The sequence below is a fragment of the Mastigoproctus giganteus genome, chromosome 14, assembly GCF_048544385.1.
Source record: "Mastigoproctus giganteus isolate SK-2022 chromosome 14, ASM4854438v1, whole genome shotgun sequence".
NCBI classification, from domain to species: domain Eukaryota; kingdom Metazoa; phylum Arthropoda; class Arachnida; order Uropygi; family Thelyphonidae; genus Mastigoproctus; species Mastigoproctus giganteus.
Window position 1 is genome coordinate 79,553,948 of NC_143588.1, and position 23,086 is coordinate 79,577,033.

General features: G+C 38.0%; 1 protein-coding gene across 1 annotated transcript in view; it reads left to right on the forward strand.

Moving 5' to 3' along the window:
* Positions 1–23,086, forward strand: part of LOC150075281 (sphingomyelin phosphodiesterase-like) — a 127,938-nt gene that overhangs the window by 98,650 nt on the left and 6,202 nt on the right. The window contains exons 11-12 of the mRNA XM_090388430.1: positions 5,818–6,010; positions 19,491–19,675. Coding sequence (XP_090244556.1) covers positions 5,818–6,010; positions 19,491–19,675 — 378 coding nt within the window. The remainder of the gene's footprint in view (positions 1–5,817; positions 6,011–19,490; positions 19,676–23,086) is intronic.

The window sequence follows — 23,086 nt, forward strand, 5'->3', positions numbered from 1 at the left end:
ATTGATGAAGGTATATCAGGCTTAATGTCGAAGTTTGCAGATGATACAAAGGTTGTTAATGACAGTAATGGCAGTGTGCTACTGCAACAGGATCTAGATAATTTGGGCAGATGGGCTAAGAAGTGGCAACTGAAGTTTCACCTTGACAAATGCAAAGTACTGCACATGGGTAGAAGTAACCCCAGAGAAACGTACCAACTGTGTGGTACTACACTTAAAGTGGTAGAAAATGAAAAAGACCTGGGAGTAATTGTGCAGGCAGACATGAAGTTTTCTGAGTAATGCAGACAGGCTGCCAGGGCAGGTCATGGGGTTTTGTCAATGATATATAGGAATTTTGCTAGCAGGGAAAAGGAGGTGATTATCCCTCTGTATAAGGCAATGGTCAGGCCACGCCTTGAGTACTGCGTACAGGCCTGGAGGCGTCATTTTAGGAAGGATGTAGATTTACTTGAGCGTGTACAGAGAAGGGCAACAAGATTGGTGAGGGGAATGAAGGGATCCTCTTACCAAGAGAGGCTTAAGTTCTGAAAATTGCAGTGGCTGGAGACTAGGCACCTGCGCGGTGATCTGATTGAGGTGTATAAGGCCTTGAATGGGTTGAGCACGCTGAATTCTGATGGGATCCTTCCACTTGTTCACATTACGAACCTAAGAGGGCATAAATTCAAATTAAGAAAAGACAGATGTAGAATAGATGTCCGGAAATTTGCCTTTAGCCAGCGGGTGGTTAATTGGTGGAACAAACTTCCATCTGTCGTTGTGGAAGTTGATAGGTTGAATAAATTTAAGGAGGAACTGGACAGGCATTTGGAGGGAATGGTGTGATTTTTTTTTTTTTTTTTTTTTTGGCTGATGCTGCATAAGCTCATACACATGCTTTCTTGCATCACATGCCACTACTACTACTACTACTACTTGTCTTCACAGTTACAGTTTTCATCCCCCTTCTTATCAACAGTTCTGTTACTTTGGACATCAAATTGAAGGGGGACTTCGTCCATATTTGCAATGAAGACTGATGTCTTCCCACATTGAATGACAAAACGATGAAATTCAAGGACCTTCTTCTCATAGCTTTCAGGCATATTTTGGGCAAGTCTGGTGCATGTACACATGCTTAGTCCATTCTGTTTCATGAACCTGAAGCACCAATTGTGTCCTCCTTTGAAATCAGCAACTTCTTTTTCATCAGCAATTCTTGCCTCATGCTGAACCATCTTTGTGGACACAGGAATTCCAATTGCCCTTTGCTCTTAAATCCATATCTTCAATTCCCTCTCTAAATCAGGCCATTTTGCTGACTTGCCTCTCATGGCCTTCTTCTGCCGTGGCATTTTCAGTAGAGTTTCTTCTTCCCGTAGCCAGCCTCGGATTGTTTTCTCAGTTGGAGGAGGAGGACCAAACTTACGTTCAGCAGCACGATTTCCATTCACTTTTGCAAATCGGATCATTTTTAACTTGAATTCAGCACTGTACGAAAATCTTTTCTGAGTCATTTCTAGGCAGAACGTGGCAAAACGTAACCTAATATACCGGTAACAACTGCGAAACAATGAGCGCAAAAACAAAAAGCGGGAAATGCAAGTAAAAAAATTTACAACCACTGTATAAGACGCACCCAGTTTTTAGACCCCAAATTTTTCGAAAAAGGGTGCATCTTATACATGGGGAAATACGGTATATCAGGCTTAATGTCAAAGTTTGCAGATTATACAAAGGTTCGCATAGTTGTTAATGACAGTAAAGACAGTATGCTACTGCAACAGGATCTAGAAAAGTTAGGCAGATGGGCTGAGAAGTGGCAACTAAAGTTTAATATTGACAACTATGCCAACTGGCATAGTTGTCAATGTAGAGTTGCTAGAATGAGTTCAAAGAAGGGCAATAAGATTGGTGAGAGGCAGTAGCGTAGCTACCCTTTTTTGTGCCCAGAGGCAAAGAACATGTTTGGGCCCCTACTTAATTAATGAAAATTGCAAAAACAGGAGACAGCCAAAGATGCTGGGCTCCTAAATAACCAGGCGCCTCCGTAGCCAGGTGGGAAGGAGCAGCAGTGCGTAGCACACGCTTCTTGATTAGACCGGGGTTCGAGCCCGTCACCACCAAATACAGAGGATGCGGAAAGGTCAGGGAATGACCGCCGCATATTCCCGGAGCAATATGGCTTTAGTTGCTAATGCTCCTAAAAACCAAATAATAACAACAACAATCCTAAATAACCTTGAGGCAATTGCCTTGCCTGCCTACATGGTAACTGCACCACTGGTGAGAGGAACAAAGGGGTGCTCTTACCAAGAGAGGCTTAAGTTCTGCAAGTTGCAGAATCTGGAGACTAGGCACCTGCAAGGTGATATGGTTTAGGTGTGTAAGGCCTTGAATGGTTTGAGCAGGCCCAATGCTGATGGGATACTTCCGCTTGCTCAGATTAAGAACTTGAGGCAGCATAGATTCAAATTGAGGAAAGATAGTTGTAGAATAGAAGTGCAAGTTGAATGTTGTGGAAGTTGATAGCTTAAATAAATTTAAGACTGAACTAGACAAGAGGTAAGGTTTTTTTTTTTTTGGCTGATGATAAGCTTGCTTTCTTGCATCATATGCCTCAACTAATGCCAATTCTAAATGAAACAGGGTTAAATATCCATTTACTTGCTCTTTCTGCTGCTGACAGGCAGAAAGTTGTAACATTTTGTATGCTGCACCTCCAAAGACAAAGAAGTTGACAGACTTTGATTACTGAATTTTCTAAGATTATGTTATAAGCAAAGAAGCCATTGCAGATGGAAGAGGAAGCACAGACACCTTTGCTATCAGCAGGCATCTGGATGTGAAAAGTGCTGTGTGCTATCCTTGAGATTTTCCTCAATAGGTTCCTTATTCTGGGCTTTATGAAGATCCAGAAAAATCTGCTCACTTTCCATTATAATTCAATTGGAGGTTGAAACTTAATGTCCTGGCAATATTCTGTAGATAGATAAGACTCGCTTAACAAATATGCAATATACACATTTGTTATTTGGATAGAGACAAACCCACATGCAATTATTAGGAAACCATTGCACAAAACCAAAGCTACTTCATGACGTTGCTTCTTTGCAGAATTTATCATTGAATAATTCTTCTTTGAGAAGAGGAAATGAGCAGTGCTGCAGAAACATGCAATGTGATATTGATAACTGAGCAGTGATATTGATAACTCAGTATTGATAACTGAGCAGTGATATTGATAACTCAGTATTGATAACTGAGCAGTGATATTGATAACTCAGTATTGATAACTGAGCAGTGCTTGTTCTTTGATCTTTCATAATTTTGTGCTAGTAACCTTACAGATGAGGGAGGAACACTTTGTGCCACAAGCTATGTAAATGGTGCATTACTGCATGTCATGAGAGAGGTGAAGGCCACTCACAGGGAACATTTTCAGGACATATTTATTTCTGAGCACTTTCCGGTAAACTGTCTCCTTCCACATCCCTGTCTTTGCCTCTGCTGGTTTCCAGCTTGGAGGCTATCAGAAAGTTAGCATGTACCATAGCAGTTCCAATACAATTCCAGAATTCAGAAATGCTGTTGTCATGAAGGTTAACAACATACTAAGTGAAATGGGCATTGCTGCTTAAATGGCCAACACTCATTAAATTTAATTGCTTCTGAAAATGAGAAGTGCATTAAGCACAAATAGTGAAATGACCTTGGAAACAGTGAAATGCAATCATGATAATATAATAATAATTGTTATTATTTTTAACAGTACCTGGGTGTTACCCAGATCTATACATATGTATTGTGTCTGCAGAAGTGTGTTTTATAGACTGATTTGCATGTGGTGCAGGCTAAAAAACTTAGAATAGCTCATGGGGTAAACCCCCACATCTCTCTACTTAAGATCAGCTAATTACAGTACCATTTACAGATTATAGGGATGTATTTTGTACTATATATACAGTGGATTCCGGTTATTTGGGCCACCGGTTAATCGGGGCAGCCGTTTATTTGGGGCAAATCTTAAAAAACAGAACCCAATCGAGAAAATAGCCAGGGTTTACTTCGCTTAATTGGGACAAAATGCCGTTTAATCGGGGCAGGAGACCGCAGCACTGGAGATCACCCTACGATTGTCTGGAGGTCACAACCATAAAACAATAAAAACAATTAGCGGTCACCTGTTTATTGGGCTTTTCTGTTAGTGCAATCTATCATAAATGGATAATAAACTCAATCTTACTGAATTTGCGATAATACCGACAGCTGGAATTCTGTGGGTTATTATGGTAAAATGTGTTTACACTTCCATGTAATCTTCAATCATATAAAAAAATTAATTTTCAGATCTTCTCTTCATTCCTTTTTAAAGCTTTGTAACTCGTTACTCCGTTCTGACTTGCGCGTATCGTGTTACTTGCAATTTGTGTGTGCCATGTCCCTTGTTATTGATTGCTTATCTTGTTACTGTTTTAAATTTTAACCCCCACCCACAAATATCAGTGAACAGAAATGTCAACTAGTTAGTTAGGTATGTACATATTACAGTACATATTAATTATTCCGATTATCACGTATATTCTTCCGATTTTACGGTATCATTTAATTTTTTAATTGGTAAGGTAATAAAGGGTAAATTTGTGCTTAATATATCTTTGCTTTTATAGCCTGTGGATAATATTCCTCCTATTTTCGCTAATTAGAATCGCTGTTTAATAGAATTAAAATTCAATTCACAAACATGATCACAATGACCGCCGCTTACTACACATCGTATAGCGAACGGTACTTTACTATGGTGACTCCATCGTAACGTGATTTGATTGTACACTGAACCAATTGTAAAAGGGGGGGGGTACATTGTATTTTTAAATATTTACATAAAACTTCGGATAATTGGGGCAGCCGCTTAATCGGACCAAAATGCACTAGTCCCAATGTGTCCCAATTAACCGGAATCGACTGTACTTCCATTTGGAAACAACTTTGGAGGGACCAACCATGCAATAAACTTCACAGAATAAAAAAAGATCTATGTTTGTGGCATTCTAGCTCACGTACAAATAGACAGGAGGAAGTTATATTAACAAGACTGTGCATTGGACATACCTTCCTCACTCACAAACATTTACTTCTAAGAGAAGATCCCCTGCTCTGCTCTGTCTGTCAGATACAACTTACAGTAAGGCACATCCTGATTGATTGTCCATCCTACTCAGCCGTTCGAACCATATCCTTCCAATCATTATCAAACTTGCAAGCTCCTCTTAACTCTCTCACATGTACTTGGTGACAAAGCAAACCTAAGTGAACTCTTTATGTATATTAAACATCTAGAAATAATAAATACACTCTGATATATCCATCCATAAATCATTAAAATGAACATAATGACACTGACAGACACATATTGGCCACAGTTGCCCTTGTGTCGTGAAATTTTCATAACAACAGCTAATTACAGCCTTTATTGAAGAGGACTTCAGAAATTCTGCCAGTCATCAATATGTTTCAAACCTAGACCTCTTCAAATGAGTGACAAGTGTTCACCACTATACTGTCATAGAGGACAGTCATGACAATAAAGGGTACAACAGTGCCTGGGTTCACAAAATGTGGAAATCCAGCATTCACAAGCAAGTTTTTTAGTAACCTGTATCAAATTTCACAAGCCTGCAATCAGCTGTTCTCAAAATATTCAACTTGAATTGGCCAAGGTGCACACAATCACCCTGTATATGTGGATATGTGATTTATAGATTATTTTTATTATTAAAAAGTTTTAAAATGTTGGTTTAAAACTTGAATAAAAGAGTATTATTTACTTTCTAGATATGAGGATATTATTACAGCTCAGTTTTATGGACATACACATACAGATGAATTTGAGATATTCTATGATGAGACCACTTTGTCAAGACCAATCAGTATTGCCTATGTGGGACCTAGTGTCACAACATATGCCAGTGGTGATCCAGCATACAGAATCTACATTGTAGATGGCAACTACAAGAATAGTTCCAGGGTAAATGCACATTTCTAAGAAATTTAGTTAATTTCTGTGCTGCTTTGTTTGACATTCTTGAAAACTTCATTCTGTCATGCACAATGAAGACCATATTCATTGAAAAGATTAAATTAAATGATAATTACTGTTTACAAGTGAAATCCTGCAGGAATATTGATAAATAATTGGTTAATAAATGAACTTAATGATGTATAATTGATAAATAAACAAAAAAAAAATAAACAGGATTTATAAATTAGAGCAAGGCTTAGCATATTGCTCCTATAAGCCATAGGCCACTTCTTTGTGATGAGTCACACTTCAATCAAATTCTGAAACATTTTCCAGAAAACCAATTCTCTTTGGATGTTCAAAGGTGTGTCAATAATCTTTTCTGAATCATCTTATGTTCCTGTTCACTTTTTTGTATGATTGGCAGTGAGTGAGAATGTAAGCAATGGATTATTAATTAATCTAGTTGCTCTTTTTTTGGTTAGGGCCTAGGAGTTAAAGAGAGATTTTGGGAGCACAACTACAGATGTGGGAACAGTATTCCATAATAAGTCAGAGTTGGGATTTTTGAAGAGTCTGTGAGCTGTTCAGAAGAAGAAAGCAATACCTAGGAAGCAATATTTGTGGATGTTTATCTCCCCAAGGGGTTAGAAGTCAGGGCTATACCCAGTAAAGAAATATGACCTTATCTTGAAAACTGAATATTGTTGAAGGTGAGCAGACTGCTTTTTGAAAGAAATAAAACAGGACTAGGTTATTAGGTTTTAGAAATATTGAAGTTAACTAAGTTTTGTTCTCCACATGGAAGAACTACTTATAGATTGCCATTTATGGAATTGGTAGTGATATTCAAGGAATTGTAAGTGTTTGTGCAGAGCAAAGTTTGTTGATCTGGAAGGTGGTGTACTACTATTAACAAAACTCAGATAGGTTTCCAGTCAGAGGAAGAAGATGCATGAGGAAAACAGTAGGTTAAAAAAAAAAAAAAGAAAAAATTCCACTATTAGTTGCCGTTAGAAAACAGAGGGCCATCTTCCATCGTGTGCATTGAGCAGCCAGAAAGAAAACTGATAACCCAGTTGCAATAAAATGGAAGGCAGGCCATAAGATGGGATGGAAGTTTGCTTAGAAGACTTTTATGCCAAGCATGATTGAAAGGCTTAGAAATGCTCGAGTTTTTATAACTTTTCCATGGAATTTAGCTAAAGATGAGTAATACATATTCGAAGCATTTACAAAGGTATAGTGATGCAGTTGACCTTATTTTAGTGCCTCTAAAAATACATGTGACAAACCCACAGACTACCTAAGTCTGGCATTGAGTGAAGATGTCACCAGTAAATCAACATTGCTAGAATCGATGTTGGTCATCATTAGATGGCTAACATTAATTAGATGGGATTCTAAGTTAGTGTAAGAGTGGAAAATTGATGGATTTCCTTATTACTTTGGAAAGAATTGAGGAGTTCAATAGGATGATAATGAAAAGGGAGAGTTTTGTCTTCCTTTTTAGTTGGGATCTCAATTACTTGGAACCCACCTCCTAAAAAAGAGATGGGCCCCAAGCAATTTTTAAAGAAGGAAAACACACTACTGAAATAAGAAAGTGTAAAAAGACAAAACAAAACAGGAAATTTAGCCCCAATCGTACCTTACAATCTCTTCTTTGAGATCTTTAACTGTAAGAAAACTGGAAAAAATGCTATAGGGGAAAATACTTTGTGTGTGTAATATAATTAGGAATTATTCAAGTTAACACTTGTTTACAGGATGCAGAATTAAGACATAACTTATGGTTATGTCTTAATTCTCGTGCAGCAAGATGGTAATCACATGTAGTGAGATGCTCCCTTATTCTACACCATATAGTCTTCTCCATTACAGAAGAAGACTAAATTCATCTTTAAATGGAAGATTTAAAACATTAATCCAATCAAGGAAATGAGGATCATCTTGAGCTGTGTTAGGGTAGTTAAGAATAGGAACAGGTGCATGTATACTTGCGTGCACACCAATGCTAGGAGTTTGGTAAATAAATTTGATGAATTTGAGGTGTTGGTCAAAACATCAAAGGCAGATATTGTTTGGGTAACCGAGACGTGGTCACACAGATATAAGGAATGCAGAACTGGAATTTGGGGAGTACAATGTGTACAGGAAGGATAAACAGATTAGGAAGGGAGGAGGGGGTTATGCTATTGGTTAAGAAACACACAAAATCCAAGGAAATACAGCCAGTCGACATGGCTGGACAGTGCAGGTCGAGTCAGTTTGGTGTGACATAAGCACTGTGAAAGCAAAATTGAGAGTAGGAGTGTGTTATAGGCTTAAGGACTCTGATGAGTATAATTAACAACTGTACAGAGAAATAGAGTGGGCCAGTAAATCAGAGAGGCTTATAATGGGGGATTTTAATTTCCCAGATATTGCCTGGAATTTGTGGGTTGGTCACCCACACTAGCAAGGCTTTTGTGGATTTATTGGATGATTGTTTTCTACAGCAGCATGTTCGGGAGGCAACTAAAGAGAGTAATACTCTTGATTAGATTAACAGTAGTGATTCTTCATTCATTAAGAATCTGCAGATAAAGTAACCACCAGGTGGCAGTGATCACAGTGTGCTGAAGTGGGATTTACTCAGAGGTAACTACCATCGGGGGTAAAGGGAAGGATTTTTGCTTTCGTAAAGGTGACTACAGTGGTCTGAGACAGTATTTAAATTCTATACAGCGGGACCAACTGATGATGTTACCAACAACAAATTCAAAATGTGAAGCATTCAGAGAATTAATTGTGGAAGCTACTAGGCTTTTCATGCCAACTAAGAAATATTGTTCAAGATTTAGGCCTAAATAGATGTTAGATAAACTAATGAGACATGTGGCAGAGAAGAAAAATACATATATACATATAAATTCACAGGTGACACGAAAGCCAATAATAGATATAAGCTGATTTGACCAATTCACAAAGGAGGGAGGCAAAGGCAGGTTACGAGAAATCTTTGGCAAAGGATGCAAAGAAAAACAGCAAAGAGTTCTTTACTTATGTAAATTCTAGAAGGAAGGGGATGAATCAGATTGGTAAATTGATATCAATGGTTCAACAGTTAATGATCCTGCTCAGATAGCTAAAAAACTAAATGAATATTTTGCATCTACATTCACACACGAGGAGCTGTTTGGGGAGGGGGGATGCCAGTGGTAAATTAAACTCTGGCAGTAGGCTAGATGATCTTGTAATAACTGAGAGTAAAGTGGAGAAGAAATTGTTGGAGATAAACATAAGAAAGGCACCTGGGGTGGATGGAATCTGTCCAGTTATATTAAATGAGGCTGCAAAGGAAGTAAACAAACCCTTAGCCATAATTATGAGAGCTTCCTTGGACTTAGGGGAGTTAACCATGGAGATTTGCAAATGTGACCCCAAACCACAAAGGAGGAAAAAAGAGTGACACAAGTAATTACAGACATGTAATTTAACTTCTGTTCTAGGGAAATTAATGGAGGCACTATAGTTCCATGCTGTGTCCGAGCTCAGTTATAGCTCGGACACAGCATGGGTTTGTTAAGGGGAAGTCTTGTCTGACCAATTTGATTGGATACTATGATGTGGTCACAAAGTAACTGGGCGCCTCCGTAGCCAGGTGGGCAGGAGCAGCAGTGCGTAACACACGCTTCTTGATTAAACTGGGGTTCGAGCCTGTGCCCACCAAATACGGAGGATGTGGAAAGGTCAGGGAATGACCACCGCATATCCCCATGGAGCAATATGGCCTTAGCTGCTAATGCTCCTAAAAAACAAACAAACAACAAAGTAACTGGATGCAAAGATTAATTTTGATATCATATATTTGGATGTTAGAAAGGCTTTTGATACTGTTGCACATGGAAGACTGCTGCACAAATTGGAGCAGTGTGGCATTGGAGGAAAATTTTTGATACGGATAAAGGGATAGTTGAGTGGGAGAAGACAGAGTGGTAATCAGTGGACACTGCTCTTTGTGGGCTAATGTTATTAGTGGAGTTCCCCATGATTTAGTGTTGGATCCATTGTTGTTTTCTGTATATATTGATGATACTGGTGATGGTATATCAGATTTAATATCCAAGTTTGCAGACGATACAAAGGTCAGCAGGGTTGTTAATGACACTAATGACAGTATGCTGCTGCAACAGGATCTAGAAATGTTGAGCAGATATGCTGAGAGGTAGTAGTAGTAGTAGTGGCATGTGATGCAAGAAAGCAAGTGTATGAGCTTATGCAACATCAGCCCAAAAAAAAAAAAAAATCACACCATTCCCTCCAAATGCCTGTCCAGTTCCTCCTTAAATTTATTCAACCTATCAACTTCCACAACGACAGATGGAAGTTTGTTCCAGCAATTAACCACCCGCTGGCTAAAGGCAAATTTCACATCTATTCTACATCTGTCCTTTCTTAATTTGAATTTATGCCCCCTTAGGTTCGTAATCTGAACAAGTGGAAGGATCCCATCAGAATTCAGTGTGGCTCAACCCATTCAAGGTGGCAACTGAAGTTTAACATTGACAAATGTAAAGTACTGCATATGGGAAGCAGTAACCTGAGAGTGACGTATCAACTATGTGGTACTACACTAACAGTGGTAGAGAGTAAAAAGCACCTGGGGGTAATTGTGCAGGCAGATATGAAGTTTTCTGAGCAGTGCAGACGGTCTGCTAGAGTAGCTTGTGGTGTCCTGTCAATGATATACAGGAATTTTTCTAGCAGGGATAAGGTGATTATCCCCTTGCATATGGCAGTGGTCAGGCTGCACCTTGAGTACTGTGTACTGGTCTGGAGGCCTCATTTTAAGAAAGATGTAGAGCTGTTGGAATAAGTACAGAGAAGGGCAACAAGATTAGTGTATGGAACAAAGGGTTGCTCTTATGAAGAAAAGCTTAAGTTTTGCAAATTACAGTGTCTGGAGACTAAGCACCTGTGAGATTATCTGATTGAGGTATATAAAGCCTTGAATGGTGGTTTCAGCATATTCAATGCTGATGGGATTCTTCCTCTTACTCAGAATAGGTAGAGGACATAAATTCAATTTGAGGAAAGACAGTTGTAGGATAGATGTGCAGAAGTTTGCCTTTAGCCAACGGGTGGTTGATTGTTGGAACAAACTCCATATGTCGTTGTAGAAGTTGATAGCTTAAATAGATTCAAGGCAGCACTAGACAAACATTTGGAGTGATGGATGGGTGAAATGAGAAGGGTGTTTTTTTTTTTTTGAGCCGAGTGGTCAGGAGCGGGAGTTCAGTAGCACACGCGCTTTGAGTAGACTGGGGTTCAAGCCCCTGACTGCTAAATATGGACAATTAGCCAACCCGCACTGGACCAGCGTGGCAGATTACGCTCCATTTTTCTCAGCATGAATTGTCAAGGAGGCTTCTGTCCTGCAGTGGGTTGATAACGGCTGCAGTTTACCTTTTAGCTTTTTACATAAGCTTGCTTTCTTGCATCATGTGCCTTTATTAATGCTAATGCTAATCATGTGAAGATACCCCAGTCCAGTTTTGTATTCATGTAATGCCAAATGACACAAGACAGATTGATGGTTAACAGATTCTCCATTGGAGAATAGACTGTTACCAAGTTGTGATCTGAGATAACTTGAAGACATTTAGCATTAACTGTTTACTTTGAAGTGTTGTTGGCAAGCAAAAATTTTTACCAGTTGGATCTATACAACTATAAAAATGAATCCAGCTGGAGTTGTGGACATTAAAATCTCAGAATTACTTCACGATTAGGAAATTTAGACTGAAGAAAGCCATGATTCAAAAAAAGAAATTCATAAAGTTTTGAGTAATTTGTTGAATTTGGAGGTAATGGGGAACAAATGAACTCCAAAGATCAAAAATAAGAGATTTCAAGGCGCCTCCATAGCCAGGTGGGCAGGAGCAGCAGTGCATAGCACACGCTTCTTGATTAGACCGGGGTTCGAGCCCGTGACCACCAAATACGGAGGATGCGGAAAGGTCAGGGAACGACCACCGCATATCCCCGGAGCAATATGGCCTTAGTTGCTAATGCTCTTAAAAACCAAATAACAACAACAAGAGATTTCAAATTAAGAAGTCGCTCTCAAAAGGAATATCAGAGCAGATATATGCACAAGAACCACTTTTAAAGCAAATGGAATCACAAATCAGAGAACTATGAGAAATAAGCAGTGGTTGAAGCAACCAGTAATTGAGATAAGGATGTTTAGGGTGTTTATGCCATTTTTACACTTTTCTTAATTTCATTTTCTGTCATGGCTACAGTTGTCTCCCCATGCCATCTAGTTTTATTAAGATTCTCAACTGTTGACCTGGGAACACTAGACTTGTCTGATAAAGCACATTGGCTAATATATTTCTTGATCAGGCTCATTTTCATCATTACTTATAGTATTTATTTTACTTAAGGTGATAATTGACTTTGATTTTTTTTTTTTATTGATAAACAGAATTCTTACTTGAATTTCTTAAAATTTTACTTTACCTCTTTATGAAATTCTGGCACACACCATAACACTTAATTTAGCTACTAGCAAAGCCAACAAAATGCAGATGCATATAATTACATTGTACTAAAAATAGTGTGTTAAATTACTTTTACTCTCATTATGCCTCGTGCTTTCTGCTATTTGCAAGCTGATTTTAGTTGAAAACTTCCTAATTCGTGGTATGTGTGTGTATATATATATATAGGCAGTTCTCGCTTTATGAGTTCTCGGGGTTTTTTTTCCAAGTATCAAGTATCAACAAAATCGAAAATATGAACATTAATTGCAAAAAATAAATGTTAAACATTCATAAATACCGCATTACAAACCACGTGCATAGCTATACAATACAGTGTACCCCACTTTACGATATTAATCAGTTCCAGAGACACCATAGAATCGTTAAAATACCGTAATGTGAACCCAATAACACATTGTTTTTTGGTAATTCATTTCAAGATCTCGGAAGTTGAAATTTTCGCTGTATAACTAAGCTATTTAGCTCTCTAAAATGTCATTTTTAAGGTCATGAGTGTGACCTTAAGGCCATATAAAAGGTCATGAGTGTGGTTTGTAAATTGTATTAGTTACTAATTCAAATCATTAAAATGCACTACACTTTCATCGTTATCATATGTTCCATTATAAGAATTTTAAACACCTTTGTGATATTTTTCTAAAGCACATTTCTGGAGGTTATGACCATAAAACAATAAAAACAATTTGCACTTTCCGGTTTATTGGGCTTTTCTGTTACTGCAAGCAGTTATAAACGGGTAGTAAACTTGATCTTCTTGCATTTGCGAAAATACCGATAGCTGGAATTGTTTGGATTTTACGTTATTATGGTGAAATGTGCTTCCCCTTAATGAAATCTTAAATTGCATAAAAAACATAAATAAATTTTCAGAATCTTCTCTTCATTCATTTTTTTTTAAGCTTCGTAAACTCGTTACTCCTCGCAAATCGTGTTAGTTGCAATTTGTGTGTGCCGTTAAAAAATGCTTATGCATGCAATCGTGAAATTTATAATTAAATGAGAAGATTATCTTGGAAACAAATGCCTCTTGAAACATTTCTGAAGAAGACGACTCCTTGTGCAATAAACCAACGAGTGCCGAGCCAATAATGAGTGATCAACGAGTGTATATTTAGTTAATGATGATGAAGAATAAACATTCTTTAACATTTGTAAGTGGTAAATAATTTCTCTATTATTATAATTTGTTTGATTTTACAGGCTAAGTTTTCATTTCTTTCGATAAATCAATCATTGTTTAAACATAAACTAATTAGCTAACTAATTTCATTGTTGAGAACGTAACCCCTATTTTTAACCTTATGTCTATGGGAAATAATTCCCACTTTACGAGCGCACGCTAGGAACGAATTAACTCAAAGTCGAGAACTACCTGTATATAATTAATCAACTTTAATTTGATGTATGTATGATGCTCTAAAGTGTGAAATTTTTGCCAGGTAATAAAAATCTTTTTGTGAAAGAACAAACCATTTCACAAGCATGCATACAAGCCACATACAACTGCACTTTGAGAATGTGGGCTCAAATACTATTACATCCATATTATTTCCATTATTTTTGAGCTATAAAAAATTATCTTAATTTGATACTGTGAATACAATATCAAATCTGCTATATTTGAATAGCATGCTGTTCTTCTCAAATAAAAATTTAAAAATTTTTCAAATACTTTTAATATATAAGATATTCAGCTTAGTGAAGACCATTCAGGCAACAGATAAATTTTATATATCTGTTGCTTGAATGAATTTTATTCATGTGAACTGAAATTTACTATAATGCATTCATTTAGGCAGAAAACAGGAACCAAAAATTCAAGTTTTTAATTCATTTTGTAGTCAACTGTTTGTTTGCATGTTTTATTGATTTGATGATTGAAATTAAATGCAGGGTAGCTATAACATCCGTTCCCACTTTTAAGAATTACTAATCCAAAAACTATAGTTGAATCGAAAAATGTTTGTGTGTATGTGTTGTAATCAGTATATGTGGGATTCTTTTAACAATAAAAAGTTAGTTTGAATTTGGCCACCAGTAGTGCACAAAGTGATTAATTTATAAAAAATAATACAAAGATAATTTTTTCACCAATCTTTATTGATGATAAAATCTCCATTTTTTTTTTTTTTTTTTTTTTTTTTTGTTAGTTGTTGGTGCATCGGCTTCTGTGGCCAAAATGCACCTCCCAAGGTTTTTTTTGCACTACTCTGATCCAAGCCCGAGGCAGGATTTGAACCCGCAACCTTTGGGTTGCCAGGCACTTTACTCACCCAGCTAGCCCGGTCGGCAAAATCTCCATGTGCTCACAATTATTTTCTAATAAGCAATCAAGATGGAGCATTGTCTTTCTGTGGCTGTCTTCAAAATTTATAATAGAATGTTCACTATCTCTTGGTGGATTGCATCCTTCAAAGAAAGAGTTGAAGTGAAATCTCTGTAAAACACAGTCAGGGCCACCACAAGCAAGTAGGTAGGCGGGATAAGCGTCACTTACAGGCGACAGTTCAGGAGGGCATCAAAATTTTTTTTTGACATATACATGTCAAAAATGATCATCAATAGTCAACCCATCTATGTTAAGTGGACCAATCTGATTCATCTCCTTCCTTCTAGAGTTTACATAAGTAAAGAACTCTTTGCTGTTTTTCTTTGCGTCCTTTGCCAAAGATTTCTCGTAATCTGCCTTTGCCTATCTAACCTCCTTTGTAATTTGATTACAGATTAGCTTATATCTGCCATAGGCTTCTGTGTCGCCTGGGCGCCTCCGTAGCCAGGTGGGAAGGAGCAGCAGTGCGTAGCACACGCTTCTTGATTAGACCGGGGTTCGAGCCTGTCACCACCAAATACGGAGGATGCGGAAAGGTCAAGGGAATGACCACTGCATATTCCCGGAGCAATATGGCCTTAGTTGCTAATGCTCCTAAAAACCAAATAACAAACAAACAAACAAACTGTGTAGCCTGATAATTTATATGCATCCCATGCATTTTTCTTCTCTGCCACAAGCTTCATTAATTCATCCGCCATCCATTTAGGCCTGAACCTTGAACAGTATTTCTTAGTTGGTATGAAAAGCCTAGTAGCCTCCAAGATTAAGTCCCTCAAGGTTTCCAATTTAGAATTCACCATTGGTAACATCATCAGTTGATCCCACTGTATAGAATTTAAAAACTGTCTGAGACCACTGTAGTCACCTTTACGAAAACAAAACCCCTTCCCCCTTTACCCTTGATGGTAATTATATCTATAAGTAACTCCCACATCAGTACACTGAGCAGACCGGGCTGGCCAGGTGGGTAAAGTGCCTGCCTGGCAATCCAAAGGTCGTGGGTTTGAATCCCACCTCGGGCTTGGATCAGAGTAAAATGCAAAAACTTTGGGAGGTGCATTATGGCCACAGAAGCTGATGCGCCAACAACTAACAAAAAAAAAAGAAAAAAGTACACTGTGATCACTGTCACCTAGTGGTTTCTTTATCTGCAATTTCTTAATGCATGAATAATCACTGCTGATAATCAGATCAAGGGTATTACTCCCTCTGGTTGCCCCTCGAACATGTTGCTGTAAAAAACAATCCTCCAATAAATTCACAAAAGTCTTGCTAGCATGCGAGTGACCAACCCACAAATTCCAGTCAATATCTGGAAAGTTAAAATCCCCCATTACAAGACATTCTGATTTACTGGCTCATTCTATTTCTCTCAACAACTGTTCATTGTACTCATCAGTCATTAGGCCTATAACACTCTCAATTTCCCTTTCCCAGTGTTTATGTCACACCAAACAGACTCAACATTGCACTGTCCACCCATATCAACTGGATGCACTTCCTTAGATTTTGTGTATCTTAACTAACAGCATAACCCCTCCTCCCTTCTTACCCTGTCTGTCCTTTCTGTACATATTGTACTCCCCAAATTCCAATTCTGCACTGCTTATATCTGTGTGACACTATGTCTCTGATATCCCAACAATATCTGCTTTTGATGTCTTGATCAGCACTTCAAATCCATCAATTTTATTTAGTATACTTCTAGCATTAGTGTACACGGTATACTGTACATACGAGTATACAGTCGATTCCGGTTATTTGGGACACATCGGGACTGGTGAATTTTGGCCTGATTAAGCGGCTGCCCCAATTATCCAAAGTTTCATGTAAAAAAAAAAAGTTAAAAATACAATGGATCCCCACTTTACAATTGGTTCACTGTTCAATCAAATCATGTTACAATGGGGTCACCATATTAAAGTATCATTCACTATATGATGTGTAGGGCAGCTCCGTAGCCAGGTGGGAAGGGGCAGTAGCGCGTAGCACACGATTCTTGATTAGACCGGGGTTCGAGCCCGTCACCACCAAATACGGAGGATGCGGAAAGGTCAGGGAATGACCACCGCATATTCCCGGAGCAATATGGCCTTAGTTGTTAATGCTCCTAAAAACCAAATAACAATAACAATACGATGTGTAGTGAGCACTGGTCATTGTGATCACGTTTGTGAATTGAATTTTAATTCTATTAAACAGCGATTCTAATTAACGAAAATAGGAATAATATTATCCACAGGCTATAAAAGTAAAGATATATTAAGCACAAATTTATCCTTTATTACCTTACTAATTAAAAAATTAAATGATACGTGAAAATCTGAAGAATATACGTGATAATCAGAATAATTAATACGTTCTGTAATATGTACATACTAACTAGTTGACATTTCTGTTCACTGGCATTTGTGGGTGGGGTTAAAATTTAAAACAGTAAAAAGATAAGCAATCAGTAACAAAGAACACAGCACACACAAATTGTTGTTGTTATTTGGTTTTTAGGAGCATTAGCAACTAAGGCCATAATTCTCCGGAGATATTCGGTGTCATTTCCTGACCTTTCCGCATCCTCCATATTTGGTGGTCACGGGCTCGAACCCCAGTCTAATCAAGAAGTGTGTGTGTGCTACACACTTCTTGGTTAGACTGGGGTTCGAGGCTACGGAGGCACCACACAAATTGCAAGTAACACGATACGCGCAAGTGAAAACGGAGTAACAAATTACAAAGCTTCAAAAACAGGAATGAAGAGAAGATTCTGAAAATTAATTTTTTTATATGATTGAAGATTTCATGGAAGTGTAAACACATTTCAGCATAATAACCCACAGAATTCCAGCTATCGATATTACCGCAAATTCAATAAGATTGAGTTTACTATCCTTTTTTGATAGATTGCACTAACAGAAAAGCCCAATAAACAGGTGACAGCTAATTGTTTTTATTGTTTTATGGTTGTGACCTTCAGAAATCCGACCATACCATGTGGTATGGTTGGAGGCAATCGTAGGGTAATGTCCAGTGCTGCGGTCTCCTGCCCCGATTAAACAGCACATTGTCCCAATTAAGCAAAGTAAACCCTGGCTATTTTCTCTATTGGGTTCTGTTTTTTATGATTTGCCCGAAATAAACTGCTACCCCGATTAACTGGTGGCCCAAATAACCAGAATCCACTGTACATGCACTTGTTCTTACACAGCCCATGTATTTACTTGTTCCATGACGACTCCCAGCAGCTCTTGAAGTCCCCAGCAACTTGCTCTCTAGGCTGCTGCTCATTACAATAGAAGCAGTGCAAGAATCACTTTTGCCTCTGCCTGCGGCTACCATTAATCTTTTAGTCTGTGAATCCACCCCCCCCCCAATCTAGCAGTTTTCTGACCCACCTAACACTGCCTCGATAGCATCAGCAAATATTCTTCCACGTATGAATTTAAAATAAGAATTGTGAACTGTATTTAATTTTAAAATTTATAAACAACATTTTTCAATGTGTGTTGATTAACTTTTTTAACCATGTGCAATGAAATTCTTGAAATGGTAGATCGCGGCACATGTTGAAGAAAAAAAGTAGATCGCATCACAAATTAAGTTGGCCACCACTGCTGTATATCATTGACAAGACACCATGAGCTACTCTTGCAGACCGTCTACACCGCTCAGAAAACTTCATATCTGCCTGCACAATTACCCCCGGGTCCTTTTCATTCTGTACCACTGTCAGTGTAGTACCACAGAGTTGATACGTTACTCTGGGGTTACTGCTTCCCATATGTAGTACTTTACATTTGTCAATGTTAAAACTCATTTGCCACCTCTCAGCCCATCTGCTTAACTTTTCTAGATCCTGTTGCAGCAGCGTACTGTCATTAGTGTCCTTTACAACCCTGCGAACCTTCGTATCATCTGCAAACTTGGTCGATACATCACTACTTTTAGGCTTAGGAGTCAGGCAGCATTCTTCAAAATGCCTCACAGTATTTAATACAATTCTTCTTGAACAAGAAGGCCTTGAGACATTTTTCTGTCCTTGATATGCTCTTAGGGCTGTGATAATGCTGTCTGCAAAATATTATTGCCATTCTTGCAATAAAGTTTAATATAACCACTTCATTTTTAGTTGGAATTTTAAAATAAACTCAACTGTACTCGGTTACTGAAGTTAGGGCTACAACTTCAAGTTTATCTTGACAACAAAGAATATGTTCACAACAAGCAAATTCGGGAATTCTCTGATTCCAGAGTCATTCCTTTTTATAACAAAAACAAAGAATATTTTGTTTATTTTTTTATTTTTAAAAAAATTCCATATATACTGGATTACGATGCAAAAAAAAAATTTTTTTTTTTTTTTTTTTGATACAACCTATAGGTTTAGGCTTATAGACCATTTGAATAGATAAAACCATAGGATGGGTTCAGATTATACAGCTGTAATTCCAGTGAAGTGTGGGCAAGGTTTTGGGTTTCGATGTATATAAATTAATAGGTATTTTTTCTTCACAAAAATTTGTGGCCAACTAACATAGTGCCCAGTTTATAGGTTTCACCGTATTTTATTACATTAGTATTTATTTATATTTTTTTTTCATAGATTGTACTGGATCATGAAACATATTATATGAACCTAACAGAAGCCAACCTTACAAATAAACCAGTTTGGAGACTCTTGTATAAAGTAAGCCAAGCCTACAATATGACATCCCTTCTCCCAGTTGACTGGAATAATCTTTTGAAGTCATTTTTAAGTGATGATAACTTGTTTCAACAGTTTTACAGGTATATTAAATAGGATAAATAGATTATATATTTTCTAATATTACTGTCTTATTTGGATATTTTTTCATTTATAAAATGTGATACCAGATAGTGCATTTATTGCTACCAACTGCAATTACTGTTTTTAATTAAGCCTGTGAGCATTTGCAATACTCTGAATGCATTTGACACAAAATTTAATAAACATTGTCATTTCACTTGGTGCATTCTTACATTTTTAAGTTATGTTATTCCAAATGCATAGCATGTATTTGTGAGAAGCTTTTGTTTTCTTTTCTCCTTCTAGATGATAATAATTTTCTGTCTTTGTGGTTTATTTAGAGAGGTTTACTTTATGGTTGATTGAGAGAGGTTATTTTAGTAATGCTATATAAGGTTGCTTCACGAATAAAATGGCTTCAGGTATGAATCATAAAAATTGTTTTATTATTCCAATTTTCCAACAAACCAGTTTTATTTTGGAAAGAAATGTTTTTATGGGCTGTGATCCTGGGTAACATGCAGACACTGGTATTTATACACATTGCACGGTCAAACCTGTATGCTGCCACAAAAAGTGCATAGACAATGTTGTGTTAGTATAATACACAGTGCAGCAATTGGAAAATGAGACTAATGTTATGAGACGAGTGCTGGTGCTCCATCTACTAGAAGTAAGTATGAAATGAAAGAGTGATTGTTCATCAAGGTGCCATTTTAGAAAGTAGTGAGAGCTGTACTCCACATTTCTTCTATGTCTGTGTTGTGGAGGGACAATGGAACAAAGAGTAAACATCAAGTTTTGTGTTTGACTCGGTAAAAGTGCCTCGGAAATATTTCAAATGAAGAAGCAAATGTATGGAAAGAATTGTCTGTCTCGTGTTTAAGTGGCATAAATGTTTCGCCCATGGAAGAGAAACTGGAAGATGAACATCTGGGCCTAGGAAAAACGATTCAAACACCAGAGTTGATTGAAAAGGTGCAGGAAATCATTATCAATGACCAATGTGCAATGCTCCGAATGATTTCTGAAAATTTGTGCATTAATAAGGAAACTATTTGATAAATAATAACCAGGATTTGAAGAAAATGAAGGTCTGTGTGCAGTTTGTTCTACATTCATTAACAGATGGTCAGAAACAGTTGCTAGTTGAACACTGCAGAGAACTCGGTAAGGGTTCTCTGCGGTAAGTATCGGTAAGGGTTTCCACGTTTTCGTAACTACCGCTACCGTTATTAACTTTCCCGCCATTGTGATACCGTACTAGATATACCGTAGGTTATATAACGTACTAGATAGCGTTAGTTGAACTTCGTTAGCAGTTAAATTGTACGTTTAAATAAATACATATAACGACTTAGATTACAAACGTAATATAATTAATAACATAACATAATTAATTAATAAATTAATAGAATCATGACTCAGACCAGAGCAGCAAAGCAAAAGGCTCAAGCTAATGGAAGTGCTGTGGCTCAGAGCAGAACTGAGGGGGGCAGTTGTCCTCTGACTCACAGCCTTATAAAATGCACTGTTTGCTTGATGTTTGCAGAGCAATCGGGTACGGAACATGATACTGCCAAGGGGGATGTCTTTGTGTGTGCGCGATGCAAGGAGTGTATCGATATCAGGCAACAACTCGGCGTTCTTTTGGGCCTATATGAGAGCTTGAAGGACAGGGTGCATGACCTCGAAGAAACTAAATTGAGGGGCCCATCAAGCTCTCAGCTGCCCACATCAACGCCAGAGCTTGCACTTGGGCATCGCGTGACACAGAGACAACCCCCAAGGCAGAATGCGCTGGTCCCGAAGGAACTAGTAGTTGTTGGTGACTCTATTGTCAGGGAAACGGGGAACATGCTTTGTAAAAAAGATAGGTGGAACAGGACCAGGGTATGTCTGCCAGGGGCAAAGGTTGATGACGTTGTAGAGCGAATATCATCTTTTAAGGGCACAAAGGGTGATATAGTTGTACATCTTGAAACAGGCCTATGGGGCTGGGAATTTCCATACTATAATAATTAATGATAGACACCAGCCAGGAATTAAACTAAAAATTTACTATACAATGAAATAATATACAATGAAATATGATGCAAATAAAATAAAACACTGATTAAATTATAGTTAAAATATAGTTAAAAACAATAAAATTAATTAAAATAAACTAGGTTAAAAGCGATAAAACAATACAATCTGGAGCTTTCGGAGAACTGCCGTCTCCTTCTTCAACAGCATACTACCAGTGCTAAAACACATCCTTAAGTAGCCGGTCCATGGCACTCATGCACGTGATCATCAGACACATGATCTACATTCTCCATGCGCGTATCGGAAATGGAAGTGGCTCGGGAGCGTGTCAAACAGAAACGGTCATCCCTTCTGAGGACAACTGCCTCAAACAGGGGGTGTAAACGGATCCCCCTGTCCCTATTAATAGTATTGTGACTGGATGAACCGATTCGCAAGCTCCCGAGCCACTTGCGTTCCCAAAATCCATGGGCGCGGTCGGTAATGACCGCGTCTTCAGGGGTTTACAAGCGCAGGCAAATCAACAAATTTAATAGATTGTTAGAGGAATCCGTGGTGGTGCGTAACAGGGATACTGGCAACTTTATTCATAATCTTAGTGGCAAACAATTTACTAGAGAACAGGAGGAAGTATTGAGCCTGGGTCCAAAGTTTGCTTTGGTTCCTGCCAGACCTCCCATTGCAGAGATAGCTATGGGAGTGGAAAAAGCCATCAACAAGTTACCTGTTACCCAAGCTGATGAGATACGGGTTAGGGTTGCGGCTATTTTGAGTCAGACCAGGACAGCACATTCTAATCTCAGTCATAAACATGAAAGAGCATTAAGACAACTCAGAAAAGATGAGGATATCATAATGTTACCTGCCGACAAAGGCAGATCCACAGTGGTACTGAATAAGGATGATTATTGTGCAAAAGCTCTGGATCTTTTACAGGACAGCAACATATATAAAGTTACCCATCGAAATCCGTTAGCTGGTTTGGAGAGACAAGTCAACAACATTATACAGGGATGGCATAAGGCTGGTAAAATAACCAAAGAAGTTTATTGGTCTCTTCATGCCTCAGGTTGTCGATTACCTCGGTTTTATGGCCTCCCAAAGACGCACAAGGTGGGCATTCCGTTGAGACCTATAGTATCATTTGTGGGTAGTCCCACTTATGCTTTATCTGGATTTTTAGCTGGAGTCATCTCTCCTATAGTGGGACGCTCCAGTTTAGTAATCAGAAACAGCAAGGAATTTGTGAACTTTATAAGAAGCCAATCTATAGGTGAAGACGAACTCATGATTTCGTTTGATGTGGTATCCTTGTTCACATGTATCCCCATTGAACATGGGGTGCATTGTGTAAGATCGGCCTTGGAACGAGATGATTGCTTTAGTGCTAGATCTTTACT